Raw genomic sequence first — 20,353 nt, forward strand, 5'->3', positions numbered from 1 at the left:
TTTATTTAGCACGTTCTGGGGAACACAAAATACTGTAGCGGGAGTTTTTCATGTCTCTCTACGATTGTCTCATTGACACTTTTAATATATCTATAACATTTCAAAAGTTGATTAAGTAATGAAGAATAATTATCCAATTAGATGAACGAAAAAAAATATTCTGAGTATCTCCAAGAGACGGCAAACAACATTACCTTGGTTCTGTCCAGCTACGTGGCATTCGCATATTTCTTTAAGCTTAGCCAACGTTACGTGATTCACCCTGTAGAATGTATGAAAGCTGCTGAGTAGCACGCTAGAAAACAAAAGAATTAAGTGGAACTTGGTCACCTGTTAATCTGCTCGCATGATTAAATGTGCGATCCATTTTCATGTTGTTGCAAATCTTAACTGGTGACTGTTTTGTTATTTTGTTAAACTATAAGTTATTCAGGGATTAAAGTTAGATGAACCGAGGTAAAATTAACGCACTGTAGCGATACAGCAATTTCGCAAGCGGGCGCCATGGACAATTCTGCTGTCTCCCCCGTCCTTGTGGCACATATTTCTTCATCTACGAGTTAAGTTTTTATTTTATTATTTACAATATTGTAAATAATAAAATAATTAATAATAATTAACAATAATAATAGTTTTCTTCAGAGTAAGAGAACTGCAGACGGACTGCAGCGCTATCCAGAAGGCCTACGCTGACCGTCGCACCGACAGATACCGCAGTCAACACAAAGCCACCCCAGCACTCGATCACCCAGCGCCCCTGTCCTTGCAGGACAAGCCTAAATTTTGATTTATCTTTTTTGCTTCTTTGCTTCACTTTATTTTTCTTGTCTGACGTCCTCTGCCGTTCTTGGCAAGGCCCGACTCGTTGCTTGCTCGGGACATTTCCTCTCCGGTTCCACGTATGGTGTCCTTTAAGAATCGGTGGATGCAGTTCTTTACGGCTGCCGGTGCAGAACAGGAACGAAAAAGAGAACCAGAAACTAGTTTCTCCAAAGCGGTGGCCGGCCCTGGAGGGCATCGCCGACGGCCGGGACTTTCTTCGCAAGGGCGTGTGCCCCGCACGCCGCCGGCGACGAGAGGTGACCACCGTGCGAGCACCGCCGCCAGCGGCACGCCGCCGTAGCCGGCCGTGTAGTGCAGCGAGGGAAAGCGGGCCTAGCCGAGCGAGAGAGCGCACGAAAAGGGAGAGGCAGTGCGAGGGGTTTACGCAGCGGCGAAAGCCGCCACCGCGTTTGAAAAGGGAAACCAGCGTTGCTCCAGAAGTGACGGAAGAAGGTGGAGCGGGAGAGGGCAGTAGCCAGACGGGGCCCAACGGGGAGGCTCACTTTCAGAGAGGAAAAAACGGAGAGTATGACCGAGAGAGGAGTGCGTGAGTGTGTGGATTCGGTTCTCCCCTTGCCCTTTCTTCCGTCAGCCCGGCCAGCGCGGGACGGCCAGCATCCCGAGCAGTCCAGGAACGAACCATCGTCGCGAGCAGCAGCAGGATTTGGCGCGTCTTTCTGCGAAAGCCTGTGAGCGAGTGCCGCGATCTCCGAAGCTGCGGAGAACTGACTGAAAAAAAACGAAAAGGCCACCCGGGCACCCTCGGATTTTTTACCTGCGACCGTCGGCATCCTCGGCGTCAATCGTTCTCCGTTCCGCACGGTTGTATACCATAACAGCGATGAAGAACCGCGGTGTCTGCACGTCGCTGGCCTGCGCGCCCCTGGCCCTGCTCCTGGCGACGGTGCTGTCGCAGTGGAGCGCCGAGGCTTTCCCGCAGGGTGGTCCTGCCGAGTCTTGCGACTCGATGCTGCCCCGGCACGTCTACACGGCGCCCAAGCCGGCGCACGAATCTCCCTACACGTTCGTGGCTTCTGCCAACCGTTTCTCCTACCAGAACGTCGATGGCATCCAGGGTGAGAACCGTTGCGTCGGTGATACTGGCCGCGCAACGCTGAAAGTGCGTTGCTTTTGTCACCTAGCTTTTGTCCCGTTGACCAGACGACACGTTTGGTCGGTGGTGCCACAGCTTCGAAAGGCTGTACAGCCACCGATGCTTTTTTTTTTCTTTCTTATTTTACTTTTTGTTTCAATACATATTTGCATTGTTGTATTTAAACTTTCTGGTGAAGGCAACTCGATTCAACAATGACATCAGAAAGGCTGGTTTTCTTATCTGCCAATGATTTGCTGAGCCTCCTGTCACAATGTCTGTGAAAAGTAGGTGAAAGGCTTGTTCTGAACTTCGGAAAGTTATAAGCACGAGTGAAATAGACTAGGGAGTCGGAAAAGCGAGTCTGACTCAGCGGATTGCCTCTGTACATATCTGCGTAGGACCGCTTTGGACCAATATTGGCAAGAAAATTGGCCAATATCGGACCAATAACGTCTACGCGGTTCGGAGAAGCTTCGGTCATAATTTCTGTGCCGGTTGTCATCAACTCATGGATTTAGTGTTGACGTCCATGGTGACGCTGTTTTCATTACTCTATTTCACCCAGATTCAACGTTTTCTACATTTCCCCCCGAGGCTAAACTCTTTTTTTTTTTTTATTAGAAGGCCAGCTCAGCCTACTTCGTCAAATGCATTTTCATCATTCAGCGGATCTGACAAAAAATGAAACGACAAAGACGGGACATGGTCCTCTCTATGCCCCTGTCCCGTCGTGCTTGTCTTGGTCATTTTATCAGCGCCGCAATTCCTAGCTCTATGTTAATAACACTCGAGGCCAAGAATAAACTCTCGTCTCCATAAGATATTTAGGGAATGTTGCGTGATGTGCACCGTACTATGTGAACTTGAATGAACATTTTCCCTCCATACCCTGAGTTGATTGCCGCTTTATTGAATGTAAGACATATATACCTCGTTTTTTATACTTGCTTTAACTACATACGCTTGTCGCTGTCAAAGGTATTCACGGTACACAATACATTCTTCACAGCTTTTCGTATACAATTATAGCCCCGGCGTATAGCTGCAACCATCCTAGTGGTGAGCAACCAGCTAATTAAAAATTTTAGCCGTTATCCTCTCAGCGCTTCAGGTCTCCTGTTACCTTGCAGCATTAAACCAACAGACTGACCAAAAATGAACCATCGTAACTGCAGCGCCAAAAGTTACTCTTTCTTACTGCGACGAGCGCTCTTCGGTGTGGTATCCTACTGCTGCGAGAGACAACCGCAAATATGTAGGTTTTCTGCCCGTTTTATTGACAATAATAACCATCCTCGTGTTGTTATTTTTTTTAGGGGCAACAAAGCTTCAAAATGCATTGCCGTATAACTTTCTTTGTTCCTTTTGTTCTTCAGTAGTAGAGCTTTTCATGTTTGCGCACGTTTTATAGTGCCAACTAACTCCATCACCTACAAATGTGTCGGAAAGCTCAGTTTCATCTGTAGAGAAATGAAATTTTAAGATTGGACGAATTCGCAAAGCTTTTCGTTAGTAAGTGCTGTTCGTAAAGCCGCGGTCACTAATACATTCAACATCGCCATTGGCTGGTACCTGTTCTTACGAACAGTTTCCCCAGCATAAGCATTACTTTCTGAATACGGACTCTGATCGGTTTCGTGATCGCTCGACGCCGCAAGCCGCACGGTGAGTGTTTCGCGCGGCAAACGAGACAGCGTGAAGAGGAAATTGTGGACAGGTTTAGGGCACCGCTACCGCCTCGACCAGTTTTTGCGTGTTGTAGGTAAGGCAATGTAAGTAAGGTTCACGCGCGGGCGAAGCCGGGCCAGCGTGCTCGAAGCTTACAGGGGGCACTTGAGTGCTGGTGGGATGTGGAGCTTCCTAGAAAAAATTACCAGAGGGAACTCTGCCGCCACGATCGTTAAACTAGTAGGATGGTTAGTGCTTGGATTTGTTTAATCTCCGTGCTTGTTGCTTCTGACGTCCCTCTGGGTTTGTTTACTACCCCTTATCTGTCTAAATTTCGAGCTGTCGTGTGGTTTTCTAAACGCAGCAAGACAAGGAGTCATGCCGTTGAACATGCTCAATTTGCAGAGTCACAAAGCTGTTCGAAGCCAGACGCATAAAGATGAAGCGAATTCGTGGGAACGGGAAAAAAACCCATGCGAGCTGAATCGCCGTATAGTTGCAGTTCCCGAAGACACTAGAGCGCGAGAGTTGCTTCCTGTACATATTGCAGGAAACTCTGTTACGGCTGGCGGTAACGGTTGAGCGATAGCGTTGTGCGGCAACACTGTTCATATTGCCGTGCTACGATGGCATTGTTAACATGCGCACACTTTTATGGCACTACTGCTCTGGACTGCACGGTATTTCATTTCGAGCCAATGGGTTCGTACTATAGGTGCAGACGTATGAAGGATTTGATTATGCGAGCGAAAAACGCGGAAGGGCATAATTTGGCGCCCTTTCTCCCGTGGCCGATGATGGTAACGCGCGGGTGGTCGCCAGGAGGGTTGCTCGCAAATGTGGGAGTAACTGTACCCACTTCGTTATGAACAATGGAGCGAGCGTGTCGCCGAAAACATCACACTGCCGAAAGGCATTAAAAATTTGTGAATGCGTTATTTTTTGCACGCATTTATGTGAGCAACCTGGAAGCGTTATTGCAATGTTGCGAGTCCGGTGGCATGGTATACTTTAGAGACTATACACTATACGTTCATTATATTTTCTGTGAATGGCTTGCGTGTGCAAAATAGAACGGCTCGTGACAAGAATATTTGCTTTCACTTGCAAGAAGTATATATATATATATATATATATATATATATATATATATATATATATATATATATATATATATATATATATATATATATATATATTGAATGGGGCCAAGATGTTATGCTCTCAAGAATAGAAGGAAAGTGTATTCAGTATGAAAGTCTTTGTTACGTAAATACGTGGCATTTCATTGTTGGTTTTGTTACAGGTAAATACCAGTTACAACTGCACGGGCTTCCTCGCCATTCAATCTATAGTGTCAATGATTGATCCAAGGGCCTCCTCGTGGTTGCACAGACACGCTTCTAAAAACGTGCGGAAACAGGCTTCGTCAAACCAGCAAAAGCTGATCGAAATAACAGGCCACCTGTGGGCGAAGTAGCTTTCGAGAACGCTTCTTTCCGCAGAACCTGTTTCATACCTAAATATTTGCTGCTATAGATTCTTCTGTCTAGGCAAGAGGCGTGGATGGGGTTTCAGAAGCTCGTCGTAGGCATACCAACTGTAGGCGTATCGTGGGTCGTTCGCCTATAGGGGCCGGCGAGGAACACCTGTCATCACCGCTTCGTGGTCTTGTTATTTGAAAGCACGGGCAGCAATGCTACCTGCAGGTCGCGAAGATTTCGCTTCTTAAAAGGTGCCCACCGTAGAAAAAAAAAGAAACACTTTTGAAAACTTTTGCCTTTTACTGGGCGCGCAACGTAAGAATGTAGACGAGCGGGAGAATGCAAGTTATTATCTTGCGCAAGAGTCGCACCCTGGCAACCTTATAACTTTCCTCCGTGGAGGACTTCATCGATGAAATTGTCTAGAGCTTTCCGAATGTAAACCAAGCGGCTCAGACGTACTCGAACCCTTTTCATTTTCATTTATTTCATTTATTTTTCCCTTAAAGGCCCGAAGGCATTACATAAGGGGGGAGCAAAATCAAGGTCAAAGAGAAAGAATAAATTGACAAAAGATAACTATAACAAATAAAGAGTATGTAACAGTTAAATGTTCTTGTCACGCGTATACAATGCAAAGTAAATTTCACGGGAATTAAACACGAGAAAAAAAAATATATAGATGTATATATGAAGCACTCAATTAATACACGAGAAAAATACAATGAAAAAGGCATCACACGGAAAACAAGTAAAAATAAAGATAATCAACGGTTCAGAGTGCCGAATCTAATATGATAGGAACCTTTTGCCCTCACGAAAAATGGTCATTTAGTTTATCCCGGAATGATGTGCGGTTAGTGCATGATGCGATGGTATTTGGCAGGCCATTCCATAGTGCTATCGCGTCCGGAAAGAATGATGACTTTAGAGCTAGGGTGCGACAGTTGATGCGTGCGATGCTATGGTCATGGCTTAGGCGGCTGGACGTCCTGTGCGGGGGTTGCAGCTTTTCGTGTCTCGTGCGTGGGTGATAGTAGAAATGATGAAGAAGACAGAGGCGAGATATAATGCGGCGTGACTCGAGTGATGGGATGGCCAGGGAGTGTTTCAGCGCGGTAATACTGGTTTTTCTTGAATAGCATGATGATATAAATCGGACGGCGCGATTCTGCACGGCTTCAAGGTCAGCGGCGAGGTACGCTTGTGATGGGTGCCAAATGGATGAGGCATATTCTAGTTTTGGGCGAATGAATGTTATATATGCTAGTTTTTTTATGTCGGGGGATGCGGCCTTCAAGTTACGGCGCAGGTATCCGAGTGTGCGAGAGGCTGCAGCGCAGATGTTTTGAACGTGGGTTACCCATGATAGCGATGGTGTTAGATGGAGGCCAAGATATCTGTAGGATAATGCGGAATCTATGGAAAATGAGCCAATACTGTATTGGTGCAGATTCACGGTGCGTTTTCTGGTGAAAGACATGGATTTGCATTTGTTAATGTTTAAGGAGAGGAGGGATTTATCGCACCAAGAGGAGACAGTGTCAAGATCGGACTGAAGAAAAGATGAATCGCTGGTTGCCCTAATCACTCTGTATATGACGCAATCATCGGCAAAAAGCCGTAATTCCGATTTTATATTGCAAGGGAGGTCATTAATGTAAATTAGGAATAGTAGTGGTGACAGGCCAGCGCCCTGAGGGACTCCCGATGTTACATTGGAAAGAGGAGAGTGGCTATCATTTGTGGAAGTGAACTGCTTGCGCCCTGAAAGAAAACTTTCGATCCATCGGATTAGGTTGACGGGTATTCCTAGTGATGAAAGTTTTTGTAGTAAATGATTGTGTGGGACCCGATCAAATGCTTTGGAGTAATCGAGGAATATAGCATCTATTTGGAGGTTGGCATCCATGGATTCGAGCAAATCGTGTATGAACTCTGCAAGCTGGGTTTCACATGAAAGGTGTTTCCTAAAACCATGCTGGTGCGGATAAAAAAAGTTGATAGATTCAAGATGTGTCATTAGGTTTGTGGATATAATGTGTTCGAGTAATTTTGATGGCACACTGGTTAGGGAAATAGGACGGTAATTAGAGGCTAATTTGCGGTCACCGGATTTAAAGACTGGGATGATTTGGGCAATTTTCCAATCATCCGGAACTTCCTCGGATTCTAAAGACTGGGTAAAGATCAATTGTAGTATCTGAGCCGAAGTCGTTGATGTGTTTTTTAGTAGTTTACTATTGATATGATCACAGCCTGCTGACGACGACAGTTAAGAAGTTTTGTTAAGAAGCCCGACGCTTCGCCTGCTGTGGTGCTTGTAAGCATTTCACATCCTAACAGTGATGGCAATCCCCCATGGAGAATGTACGCAATGCCATAGTTTAATTCGTTTAGCATATGGCTGCCCCACCAAAACTCGGAGGGAAAAAAATAGAGAAAGTAGCTAGAAGAGAAAGAATTCTCGCATATAAGGCGGGCTACTGGCCACACAGTATAGATTATGTGGTCATAACGTTAAGAACGTATGTCCCATTACTTGAAGGAAATACACCTTCGGAAACCACTTTTTTTTTCTCTTTCTTTCTTTTTTGCTTTGCGGATATTGAGCTATAACCGCTCCTGCACCAGCTATCTTGTGAGTGGTCGTCAAAATAGATGCCTCGATAGCGTCGTCACTTGTCACAGGAAAGCGGCTACGCAGACAATAAATGTCGCAGCACTTGTTCATGGCACTGAGTAATCACGACGATATTATTATTGAAAATATATTTTTATCATGGCCGGCACGGTAGCCCTCAGCTCGTTCGTTGTCTTGATTAGTCGGTGCTTACCTAAGAAACGTTCTGCTGTTTCGCATAAGAACAAAACGGCTTTCAAAACTCGGGCGCTAATACGCTTTCTGTGCGTCGACAATCCATTCGTCGACGCAAATACTGTAAGGTGCTAGTAGTACAGCTCAGACGTATAAAAATCAATTCCTACCACAGGTGGGAACAGAGTATACCATCTGGTATATTGCAGTGCGCATCCTGGTATCAGGCAGGTAGCGGGCGTCACCTGCATCCGGTGGTTGGCGGGGACCAACCAGTTAATGTGCCGGTGTGCTGGTACACATGGATCGTCTCCATTATTGGCCTTAACACGAGAGACACGACTACACAAGATATTAAATTATATGGACCGGCCACCACACTTCTTGATACGCCCTTCACACGGTGCTTCAGGCAGTGATATAATCTGCGGATGAAGCCACAGCGCAGATTGTTCAGTGTACACGTAAAAAAAAAAGAAGAAAAAAGAAAAAAAGAAAACCCGGCACGTCATACTCTGCGCGCATGTTTTACGGCCATACCGCTGCACAGTTCTAGACGTCAAAGCGCTAGTGGTGCAGAACGTTGCGCGCCCATTCTTAAAAATAACGACCATGTGCAGATTTACCGTGAAGTGCGATACATTGCGTACAACGCTGGTAAATATTGGCGTGAAATTTAATGTCGGGTCAAATAGCAAGACGGACACGTTTCTATATCCACCCTAAAAGTAGTTTTCTGGCTCGTTGATTTTAATACCGCGGCGTAACCATTGAATGATGATTGATGTTTAATGGCGCAAGGGCCAGGTATGGCCAAAGAGCGCCATGTCCTTGGTGATGTGTTGGCAGTGTAATTATGAGTTCTCTTAAATTGGTGTGACGTGGCTGTAAAGGGGTCTTAAAAATAGTCGCGCTAAAGTGCGTAGAATGTGTATAATAAGATTATGGCGATGACATGTGCTTTGAACATTAACCGTAACCAAGCGTACCAACCCCGCAATTAATATCGTGGCGATAGTCGCTTAAGTATCTCATCAGATGAGGTGGCATTTGGGAGCCGAAAAAAAAAAATGACCATGAGGCCTTTGCCCTTACGTGCAGTGTATAACAGTAATTTTGCGCTTATATATTCCTGGAGCTTAGCGTTACCTGCCTTTAATCATTCCAGACATGCTTCGCAAACTCCTCCCTAACCGCCTGTTGTAAGTTTGCTATATAGCCCGCAATACGCGTACTACACTAAGATCGCAGATGCTTTGCCCATGGCTGTGCTTCCTGCCGGCTATAATGTGGTCGTGAAGCAGATAATTCATTCGCCGTCAACGTCCACTTCCCAGACATGGCTGCGGACGTATTCGCTGCTTCCATGCAACGCCCGCCACTTCCGCAACAGCCACGCACGCCGCCTCAGTGAGCAAAGGTGTCAAATGAAACGGTAGCGAGCGGCCAGCTCGCATTTGCTGAAATTCGCTCGAATGCCATGGCATGCGACACATATACGCCTTATCACCGCCTGCGGATGCCGGTCGCAGCAATACGCATAACAGCCCTGCCGCGTATCGATTCGCGCGGAGCTCGCTCGAGGCGACTGATAAGACCGATATGTAATTTGCCACCAGCCGAGACGGGTTGCGCATTTCAATGGGCTCCTTTCGAAAGTAAGATTAAAACACGATCGCGATGCAATGGTGCACATAGCGGCGGTCTAGCTACAAAACTCGACGAGTCCGAATCTCGGACCCCGTCGAACCTGTGCGCATTGCGTCCACAAAGCGTGGCACGGAGTCTCCTTGTGTCATCGCTTGCTCGTTGAGGCTGAAGAATTTCGCTACCAGTGCTTGAAATCGGTGCGCCGCCTGCAACTGCGGCCCGTTCGGAGAGAGGGTTGTCCGCGAGGAAACTCTGCAAGGAAAAGCCGGACAGATCGAGCGCGTAGTCGGTCTGATACGAGGGAAAGATGGGTCGCTTGCGTGCGTGGTTTCTGCATGCTGCAGCGCTGACGGTCACCTTTTTTCTGCGGGTGCTAACAGCCGCGGAGGGAAAAGGGACCGCGAGTCTGTTTAGCAGGACTGCCTGCGGTGTATATATGCATAGAATATATATATATATATATATATATATATATATATATATATATATATATATATATATATATATATATATATATATATATATCTCGATATGTCTCGCTAGCTTATTTGCTGGCTTGCGTCTATTTCGTTTGTAACCTTTTCCTGTGTAGAAACGTGAACGTAATGCCTGGGAGAGGGGAGAGATCTCTTGGGATACCTTTAGGATAAAGCACGCTCACTTCGTTGGCGCTTGCATGCATCGGGAATAATCTTTGTCTCGCGCGGCTTCGCGGCGCTCCCAAACAGGTGACCAGACGGCAAAACAAACAAGCCGTAACGCACAAACGAATCCTATCTCAATGTCAAACCCGCGAGGCGCGTTGGGCCGTCAAGCGTCCCAGACGACAGGACGCGACGACGGCATACATACACCCGATGGAAACGTCGTCTGTCGGCTTGGCTGGGGGCCGCAGTTGTCGTTCCCCTCGGCGCGTTTTCGTTTCTTGCGCCCTCGCTTCGCGAATAGCGGACGTCGCTGCGCGTACACGACCGGCGCATCGCGCCGCGTGCGCTGCTGTCGCGGGTTCCTCGTGTACGCGCCTCTGTCCGTCGCGTTTGCGAGGCGTGCTCTATGCAGGCGCGCTGTGCGTCTGGAACGAAGCGATCCCTTCGCGTAATTCCTGTGCATGCGCGGAGCACCCGGCCTCGCACTGCTCCCATTCCGCGCAACGCTTGGCGTGCCCGGCGCACCTCGGCGCTGTTGTCTCTTTGGCCGTGACGGAAAATCGTGCGCGCGGCCGCGGGCATGCATGCAGCGGCGGCGGCTCATTTGCGCGTGCCTTTCGCTTGACGCGTGAGACGCCATGTGGCGGCGGCGGCGCGGAAAGCGTGCCGCATGGAGAACACATTTCGCCGTCCCAACTGGAAGGAAGACGGATTCGCAGCCGCGAGAAACGAGGAGGAAGGCCCAATGAGAAACGGAAAGCGTCCTGCTGTCAACGCGCTCTGCCTGCGATGGCGGAAGAAAAAAAAAGAAAGCTAGAACGATAAGGATAACGCTGCACGGTGGTGCGTGGGAAATTGCAGCGGGTTTGTTTGTTTTTGCAGCAGAATGTCGTCAATGTGGCGCAACTAAGTAGAGTTGATAAATTGCGAGAGGACGGCAGGGCGACAACTATTGCGAGCAACGTGTTTCTCACATACCTACCTTCCGCGAGATGTATATAAACCCGGCGACAATGTGTCCATTCGAGACTGCACAGAGCAGGCTGTTCGCACGGCGAAAGTGCATGTCACAAGGCATTGGCTTTGGGCTTCTCGGTTAGCTCGCATACTGAAAACAGTGCTGTCACACACAGTCTGTCAAAGTGACACACAGTCACACACACAGAGACGTACAACTAGCAAACCAAGTAGCCCAAGAGGCAACGCCCAGATAGTTTCGCATAGTTTCTTCTTTCCTCCTTTTAGTCGTTTATCTTCTATACCACTTTTCTCCAGCACAGGTTAGTCAAGCGGCCATTGAAATTCTTTTGTGATATCTCTGGCTTCTTGCGATTCTTGGTCAGGGATATTTACTTTATGGTTTTCAAACACGAGAATCCATATGAAAAATGGGCATAAATATACATTACTCACAGCACAAAATGGGCAATTGAACAACAAGCCACGGGAAAACAAGAAGCGGCCACTTCTACATTACAGTGCCAAGACGCCTTCGCTTGACACTGTGACGTAGAAGTGACCGTTTTACGCTACTGCATTGTGAAGGTATTGAAAGCCTTAGCTGCTGCTCTTCTTGCACCCCTCAATACTTGAAGAATATACTTACCGTTCAAGTATATACGAGGTATCGTTCTCCACATGATTTCGGGTACTTTCTCACATACTCGCTGGCGGAAAAAACTATTCAAGCCTTTGTAGTGCTGTTCTTGAAGTGCATGCCGGATGCATTCGTTCCGAGTGACCGTTTATAGCCGTCCTGCGCATCCCCCTGCGTGCAAGAAGTGGTAAATATCTCCCTCTTCTCCCGTTTCTATTCCCCATTTCCCTTACCCCCGGTGTAGGGTAGCAAACCGTGCACTCGCCTGGTAGACCTCCTTGCCTTTCCTCTCCTTGCGTTCACTCTCTCTCTCTCTCTCGCAGGCACTGCAGTTTCGCCCAGCTGTAATTACTTATTCTCGTAATAAGATATGGCAGTGCCAACTGAAATATGCCTCACTCGTTTCCCTCAGACTGTGCTTTTTTCTCTCTCTCTCTCTGATCGCTTTTCTCGCCTTCGCGACCTCGCGCCGTTCGAGCCCACTCGTAACCACGGCGCATGCTCGCAGCTGTCGACCCTTACCCCTCCGGCCGTCAGGACCCCCCCATCGCTCGATCACCTCGCGACAACGCGTTAATTCCGCGCAACACGCTCGCCCATTAGCGGGTCGCCGCGCTAGGCGGCATTCGGTGCCCGCGCGGTCTGCATAACGAGGACAGCGCGCGTGTGTCGGAGACGCCGATCGCAATCGAATCGGCGTTCTTGTCCCATTTGCCTTCCGGCATTCGAGCGCTGGCGGCGCGCGGCACAATCAATTGGGCCTACGTCGTTGTACGCGCGCACGAGGGCACGCTCTACCCTTTATTATTTCTTTAATTGAACCTTCACGCGCGCCGGTGGCTCGACAGAGGAATGACGCTGCCGCAGACATTACCCGCGTCGTCCTTCGAGAGGACATGCAAATCCCACGCGCGCATACCTTAACGGAAGGCTTGCTTAACGGCTGCGCATAGTTGAGTACTTGTCGACAAGGCGCCAACATGTTCGGAGAGTATGATGAAGAAAAGAAAGAAAGCAAGGAAATAAACGAGGGGGGTGACGCAGAAGTGCCATAGACGAAGTCAATCTTTTTCGCGGCTGAAACGTGGCCTCGGGATATGGATAAATGTCTGAAACGATATAAACGACCGGACACGAATGTGCCCGCGGGGAGCAATGTCTCGTGCCTGCGCCACTGCAAGAACGAAATACAAAGCGCGCACCTCCGGAGGCAATGCTCGCGAGAGCAAGGACTGGAACAGAAACACAAAATTAAGGTTGGTAAAGAGGAGGGAGGGAGTTGAAAGAGAGAGAAAGAAGGAATGCACTGCTGACCTCCCGCATTAACTATATCGCGCACCTTCGGGGTATCCATTACATTGCTCGGCAGATAACGATCCGATGGACGGCAGCGCGGCCGAACCATATATGCGCCTGTGCAACCCGAGAAGGCCATACACGCGAGTCGCCGAGCGCTCGAGTGCCAGCAGCGAAAGCGCGGCCATTCGGTTGTGGACAGGAACGGTGAAATCTCTATCGGGACTACTGCCTCCCTCCAATTCAGTAATCGGGCGCGCGTGCTGAAACGCGAGATTCGCAGCAGATTGAAAATTGTGCTTACGTGTGTGTGCCTGGGCCCATGCGTTTGTCCGCGCTTGCCTGTGTGTGCGTCTGTGCTTCTGCGTGCGCATGCGCTTTTTTTGCGCGCCTATCGTCTCGGTGCATGTTTGTATTTGCGCGCGCGCTGGAATGGGCACACGCGACTCTTGCCCAGGCTATAGCCGCCGTTCGCCTATTCTTTCGGACCGCCTGCCAGACAAATGTGTTTCACGCCGTCTGTCAGATAAGTGGAGTGACGGAAGCGTGAAGTCGCTCGTTTGAAAAAAAAAAGGAAGAAAGAAATAAAAACACATCGGGAGAAAAACGCGAGCGAAAGCGAAAAAGCGGAGAATGAAACAAGGCTCGACGAAGAGGAAGAGCGAGTGGCAGCTGAAAGCGTACTGGCGGCTCGAAGATTTTCTTTTTTTTCCTCCGTCCTCATATCGGAATGCATCGCTTTCTTCGCGGCTTGAAACAAACGGTAGCCATTAGGTGAGGCATGGTGCTGCCGATGGCGCGCAGTGCGCGCTACTTGGAATCGCCTCGCCCACGAGACGATTGTTTGCGGTGATACCGTGTCTTTCGGCGCTGCGCCTCCGTGCGTATGTACACCGTAGTCTTGATAGTTCGTTGATTGGCTCTGCAGCCGATGGTGCTTTCATCCCACTGGCACGGCTGCGGCTTGTAACGACTCGTTCAAGTTAAATTTGAATAGGTGGGGCGAGCTTTCTTTTGAGTCGGTGGTTCTTTCTTTCTGCTTTCATTTTTTTTTATTTCTCTAAATTTTCTGTCGTTTTCTTTTCTTCGCTTTGTTTCTTTTTAATGGAAACGCGGTAGCTATCAGGTTGCTTACATTCTGCGTACCAGTGAAGTGTTGGCTACTTGCATGAATGCACATTTCATTTAGACCCCCCACTTAGAATCTGGATGTTGAAATAAATAAATCGTATTTTTTGTGCTTATGACACAGGAACAACAAGTGAATTGAATTTAATTGAATTGATTGGAAACGGTGACGGTGCTCATCATGAAGCATACTTCCAGGGGTTCAGGAATCGCAAACTGTTTTTTTTTTTGAAGAATAATGGGATACGACTATGTCGCCAGCCGAAAGCAGAATTTGCTATAACTTTAACGCGCGCAAATTACGAATTATTGATTAATTAACAAAAGGGAGGGGTGTATTTATTCACGCTAAATCGAATGTAGTATTGACAGGTATGTTTAGCTAAGTCTACTGAGAACTCGAATTGCCTGGCTGTAGTCGCTTAGGTAGCAGTGGCTTGCTAAGTGTTCAATTCCAAGCTACATTTACGCTTCGCGGCCTTAGCAGCCGCCATACAGTTTTCCTGGGGTAACGCGGCTGAGCCGAAAGGCACTCGGTAGACGAAGCAACCGATGCGTTCTCAGTGGCTGCGCGCTCACATTCGGCGTTCCCGATCGGCCACGCAAGTCTGTCATTGCTTATGTCGACGTGTAAGTCCTTTTCGGAGAATATATCCGCGCCAACTTCTGCACACGGTGAATTGAATTGGCTGTCAGAGTTAGTGTAAAGTTATATCGTTTCATAACTTCCGACAGCGGACGGTATGGGTATAAAGATATTCTGCACAACGGGAGAAAAAAAAAAAGAAATGAAACGTGAAAGAGTGTTACAGCAAGAAGCTTATTTGGTAGGAAGGAATAAGGATCAATTGAAAAAAAAAACATCGGCTTATTTTACAGAAGAAAAAAAAAACAATGTGTAAAAGACCAACTCATCTGTATTTCTGTTTGCAGCCACAGACGTTTTGCCTGATTCTCTCTTCAGATGACTGAAACTGGACGCCGAGCGCTTGTCAGTGGATGACAGGGCTTTAAACCTCCTGGCATATATATATATAGAATTGCGCCGAGAAACTGTATCTTTCAGGGGTTCAATTCAGAAAGTTCTTTGTTTGTAAGTGTTCTTTGTTATTAGATGAAAGCTTCCGCTAATAATATGTCCAACATCAGCGTTGACTGAACTCTTCCCTTACGAACAATTATAACGCAAAGTTTTTGGATACGGGCTCAGTTCTTCAAAAAGCAAACAGCGCTTGACCTGTATATGTACATTTCAGGCCATGAAGAAGGGACGTTTTCAAGAGTTAAACTTTCGCGCGACGTCATTAATAAGGGTATCTTCCAGGAAATTAGAAAGGTTGTTTTCATCCCTTGAAGAGTAAAGAAAAATCACTACGATAATTCACAGGGCGGCCGCTGGAATCTTCAAGGTGTCCTTACGCCGCACAGATAAACACCTGGTGCAAGAAGAAGTTGAAGCGTCTAAGTTAAATACAGGTTCTTTCAAACGCGCATAGCGGACCAGTGCTTAACGCACACGGACAGAGACAGAGAACCGAAAGAGCAAATATATCGACGGGCCGAATTCAGAAAGTTTTTCATTCATTCGCCGGCCGCCTTCACTAATGATATGTCCAGCATTATGATTGCTTTGCACTTACCCTCACGAACAATTCTAGTATAAGAGAGTTTCGCGAATACCCCCTCTCCCCCTTCCCCTAAAAAAAATCATTTGAACGTTTTAAGAATCACTCTACAGTGTTCAGAAATTTACTGCACATATAGCGCCTTCATGCCAGCCCTGCCCACGCGCCTCCACGCCCACTGAGCCGTACGGCGACTGTTTTTTTTTTCCCTCTCGTCGCTTGTAGAACACCCCTACTTATATACCTGACTCTTCACGCTTCGCATGGACTCACGAAAGTGGCTCGGCTCGCAATACTCGGGTGGAAAGCATGCGCTGTGCGCCGGGCCGAGACAAGCGCACGTGCTATGTCTCCCTCTGCGGTACCTGCCTCTCTCCATTTTGTTTTTGTATACCGCGTGTATGCGCCTCTTTTTTCTGCTTCTTCCTTTTATATTGCCTAATACCGCGCGTGCCAACCCCTCGCACTCGTCGGGCCTTTCCGCTGCCGCCGACGCGCAATATCTCGACGCCGTGTCGCATGCCGGCGTGCGCTGCCGTCTTTCTTGTCTTCCCGGAAATGTCGGTTTTGCTAAAGTTCTCGAGCAGCAGCGAGAACCAGGTTGGAATAGAGAAGAAAAAAAAGTGTGATTCCTTTTTTTTTTCTTTGTACCTCTAGCTCTATTTTCTTTCTTCGTTTTCATTCTATCGTGTCCGCTTCCTCGTGCCGACCGATGTGTCGTGCAGCGTTTTAAGGATGGAAAAAAACGCCGTCCCTGTAGCCCTGCCCCGAATAGTCACAGACAACCGGGCTGCGCAGATTGGCGGCGAGAGAAGACGACGGCGATCGCACTAAGTGCTTCCGCACGCCTTCGTTTTAAAGAAGGAGCGAAGATCTTTATTCCAGCCGATATCAGACTTGAGTTGGGCGGCTTCGCCTATTTCGCTGGCTTACTGGCTGACCAGCAGAAGAAGAAATTCAATGATAACAATAAAATTGCACGGTAGCTGTTTGCAAGCAGAGGCACTACGCCATCAAGCCGGATGCCTTTATCGACGAGGTTGCTTCGCAACACTCTTTTTCTCTTTTTGTTTTTTTTTTTTTTGCTTTTAATGGCTCTCGACATTTTGGTCGATGCGGACTGTTCGAGCACTGTTCTCTTAGTTTCGTGAAGACCAAGCAGTCACTCAAAGAATCCCAGGAGACCATAAATTAATCAGGATCTCTCATCACGACATCTCTCACTGTCCGTGTGCCTTCTTCTTCTTCTTCTTCTTCTTCTTCTTCTTCTTCTTATTATTATTATTATTATTATTATTATTATTATTATTATTATTATTATTATTATTATTATTTCTCACATGCATCAGCACCAAAACCACAGGATTGTTTCTAGGCACGTTAATAGAATTGATTGATTACTACTACTACTACTACTACTACTACTACTACTACTACTACTACTACTACTGCCACTGATGCTGCTGCTGCTAATCATGTAAACATACCCAAACATCCCAAAGAGAAAGAAAAGATAAAAATAGTCTCCTAAAAGAGACACCACGCCCGCCCGCCAGAAGAGGAAAGAAAGCTAAAAGGAGAACGTGCTAAAAGAAGGGGGGAAGAAAGCAGAGGACGGCACCACCAGAACCACGTTAAACTGTAACAATTCATCATGCGAAGAGGAAGTAAGCGCAGTGCGTTAAGCGTACAGTGCACGCATAATTCATATTTGCACACTGCGGAACGCAACGCATGCATAAATACATACAAATCACGTGTTGCACAGGCACCACATATTCAGGCAGCAGACGCACAGTTGGAGCGTTGACAACTCGCGCGTTGGGTCAAGACACGGCGCATTGCACAGCACGTATGCTGCATGACGGACACGCCGAGTTGCGCCGAGTCGTGGCTGCGCCATCGCTACGTACAGACTGCCACAAAAGCTTGCGACGCAAAAGCTACGCGAGAAAGCTGAACTTCTGCACAGCCTGGACACGTAGCCTTCAATGAAAAGTAACAATATGTAGTATTTTTTTGCGACCTACACAGTAATCCATTGAACTAGAAGTATCATCCGTTGACAGAGCACAAATTCACAGTTGCCATGTAACGCGTGTCCTGTAGGCTTTAGGCTTTCGGGGCCGTCTGTGCAACCTGCGTCGCAATGAAAGAGAACACATTCGATCTGTGTTAAAAAAAAGCGTTTCTTGCGAGCGTACAAGTCTTTACTATGGTAAGCTTAAATATATATCGTCAACATATCATTCGTCTATATCTAATTAGTACATAGTGTACTAGTGCTCAGTGCCCATTAATTCCTAACTGGAATGATCGACACTGCAGTCCCACATATGCTACACATGTGTGTAGCTATGACGAGACACTCACACAGCTTATCTGCGTTTGCCCGCGCTGTACTGCCGAGAGGCAGGCGATGGGCGCAGTGCTGAATAGAGCGGGCAGTCGGTCGTTATCAGAAGAAAAAAAAAGTTACAGGCCGGTGCTTCCAGACGAACTCTGCACAGAAGGCTATATTTGCGCTGCTCGAGTTGTCGAGGCCGCCTACACACGAGAGGCGGTACCAACGCCTCCTGCTACCGCTTTACGACGCACACTGCTTACTTCGTTTCGCACTTCTCTCTCTTTCTACCCCCTCACCCCCGTGCAGGTTAGCAAAGTGGAACTACCTCTGGCTAACCTCCCCACTTTCTTACACTTCCTTTCTCTCTTCTGTCTGTCTCAGCGCAAGCACGGCGTTTCCTTTCGTCTTGGCGCAGGCTTTCGAGCAAACATATTCAGAGTGAGCGCGGGCTTTTCTGGAAACGCGGAGCTGGCGCGGGCCGAGCGGCGTACACCGCTACCAACGTGCTAAGTAGACCGTATCAAAGAGTTACATCAACGAGAAGAGGCGGGGGGGAATCGAACGCATCTCGCTCTGTCTCGCTCGCGATACAATCAGTCCGGAATGGTATACGCACCTGCCGACTCTTGCTGTTCGCAGTTGCGGCGCGGGGTCCGAAAAGTAAGGAAATATGCAGGAGGAAACCAAACATATAAAGTGTATACAGATAAGGCAATGCGAACGCGCGGAACGGGACTTGCCTCGGAGAAACAGCGTATGAGTTATTGCATGCGCGAAATCTGGAAGCCGAAAGGGGTTGCCGACCGAGTGGGTGTCCTCGCCAGCTTTGCGTTTGTGTTGTTCTTTTTTTTTTGCTTTTTTATGCTACATTTATTATAGTGCAGGGCTGCTTAGCTAACAGGAAACGTAGGAATAGGGAATGTCAGGGAAGAACAGCAGAGCGTGCCTTGATTTTCCGCATCGAGCATAAAAAGCTTCAAAAAAATATACATAAAAACACCAAATGTGCTTTTGTGATCGTAAAACACATACCAAGGGCATAACGGCAATGATAAAAGAACAAGGTAAGATCATGCCCATCCAAAAAACACCACGTAATTATAAGAAAGTGATGAAAGTGGGCCAACAATAGAAGCCGTCCCCGCTGAATTCGGCCCCTTTCCTCCATTAATTCTGCAATAAGTCGTCATGAAAAGTTCGCTTTTCTTTTGTTTATTTTCGTTTGTGATTCATAGACATTCAGTTGGACGGATACAACTTTCTTCTACGTCCGGCAAGGTTTAACGCGATCCGGGCTCAGGTCTCCCACGGGGGAACGTCAAGGCCTTGCCTCAACGCCGCCTCACGGGCTTGCTGGACTGCCCACGTCTGGATTCCGAGGTCTGAGCTGCGCAGAGCGGCGGCCCACGTCGACGACATGGTCTCCGGAGCAACTGTCATCCTTCCAATAACTACATTGCACTCACACAGCATGTGTTTGAGTGTTGCTAGTCCTTCCTGGCACAATTTGCACGTGTCGTCCTGATGCTTATCTGGGAAGATACGTTTCAGACGGAATGGATTAGGGAAGGTGTTCGTCTGGAGTTGTCTCCAGGCGACAGCCTGCCTCCTGTTCAATTTGGGACTCGGCGGTGGGTATGTCCTTCTGGCGTTTAGATATGCACTGGTTATGTCCTTGTATCTGGTGAGCCTGTCCCGTTCAGGGCGAAGAGTGTTCGATATCGTGCGAGAGGCGTTGCCCTGTTCGGCGCGGCGGGTCATGTCTCGCGCAGTCCGGTGCACCGTCTCGTTTAGGTTCGGGAGCGCGTCGTCTTCTGATCCTCGAGGTCGCGGTTTTGGATCTGCCCGCTTTGGTCAGAATGGACAGGGCTTCCTTGTAAATTCTACCTTTGGCATGATTCTTTACTGCCCTTTGCGAGTCGCTTAGTACGACTTCGCATTCCTGTTCTGTGAGGGCCAGCGCGATCGCTACTTCCTCCGCTATTTCCGAGTGTTTGGTGTGTACACTGCCTGTGGTTCTGATTTTGCAGTTTGTGTCTATGTCTACGACGGTGTATTTTTGGCCGTTCGGATATTCGGCTGCGTCGACAAAGCGCGCGTTTCTCTCCCTGCCGAATGAACGGATCAGAGCCTCAGCTCTTGCCTTTCTTTTACATCGGTTGTAATCGGAATGCA

At 47.9% G+C, this 20,353-nt stretch overlaps 1 protein-coding gene across 1 annotated transcript in view; it reads left to right on the plus strand.

Annotated features, from left to right (window-relative positions):
* Positions 1 to 1,351: 1,351 nt before the first annotated feature.
* LOC142575403 (ferric-chelate reductase 1-like) overlaps positions 1,352 to 20,353 on the plus strand; it is an 85,771-nt gene continuing 66,769 nt past the window's right edge. The window contains exon 1 of the mRNA XM_075684763.1: positions 1,352 to 1,898. Within this exon, the coding sequence (XP_075540878.1) occupies positions 1,664 to 1,898 (235 nt within the window). The 5' untranslated portion in view covers positions 1,352 to 1,663. The remainder of the gene's footprint in view (positions 1,899 to 20,353) is intronic.

Source organism: Dermacentor variabilis, chromosome 1, assembly GCF_050947875.1.
Source record: "Dermacentor variabilis isolate Ectoservices chromosome 1, ASM5094787v1, whole genome shotgun sequence".
Taxonomy (NCBI): Eukaryota; Metazoa; Arthropoda; class Arachnida; order Ixodida; family Ixodidae; genus Dermacentor; species Dermacentor variabilis.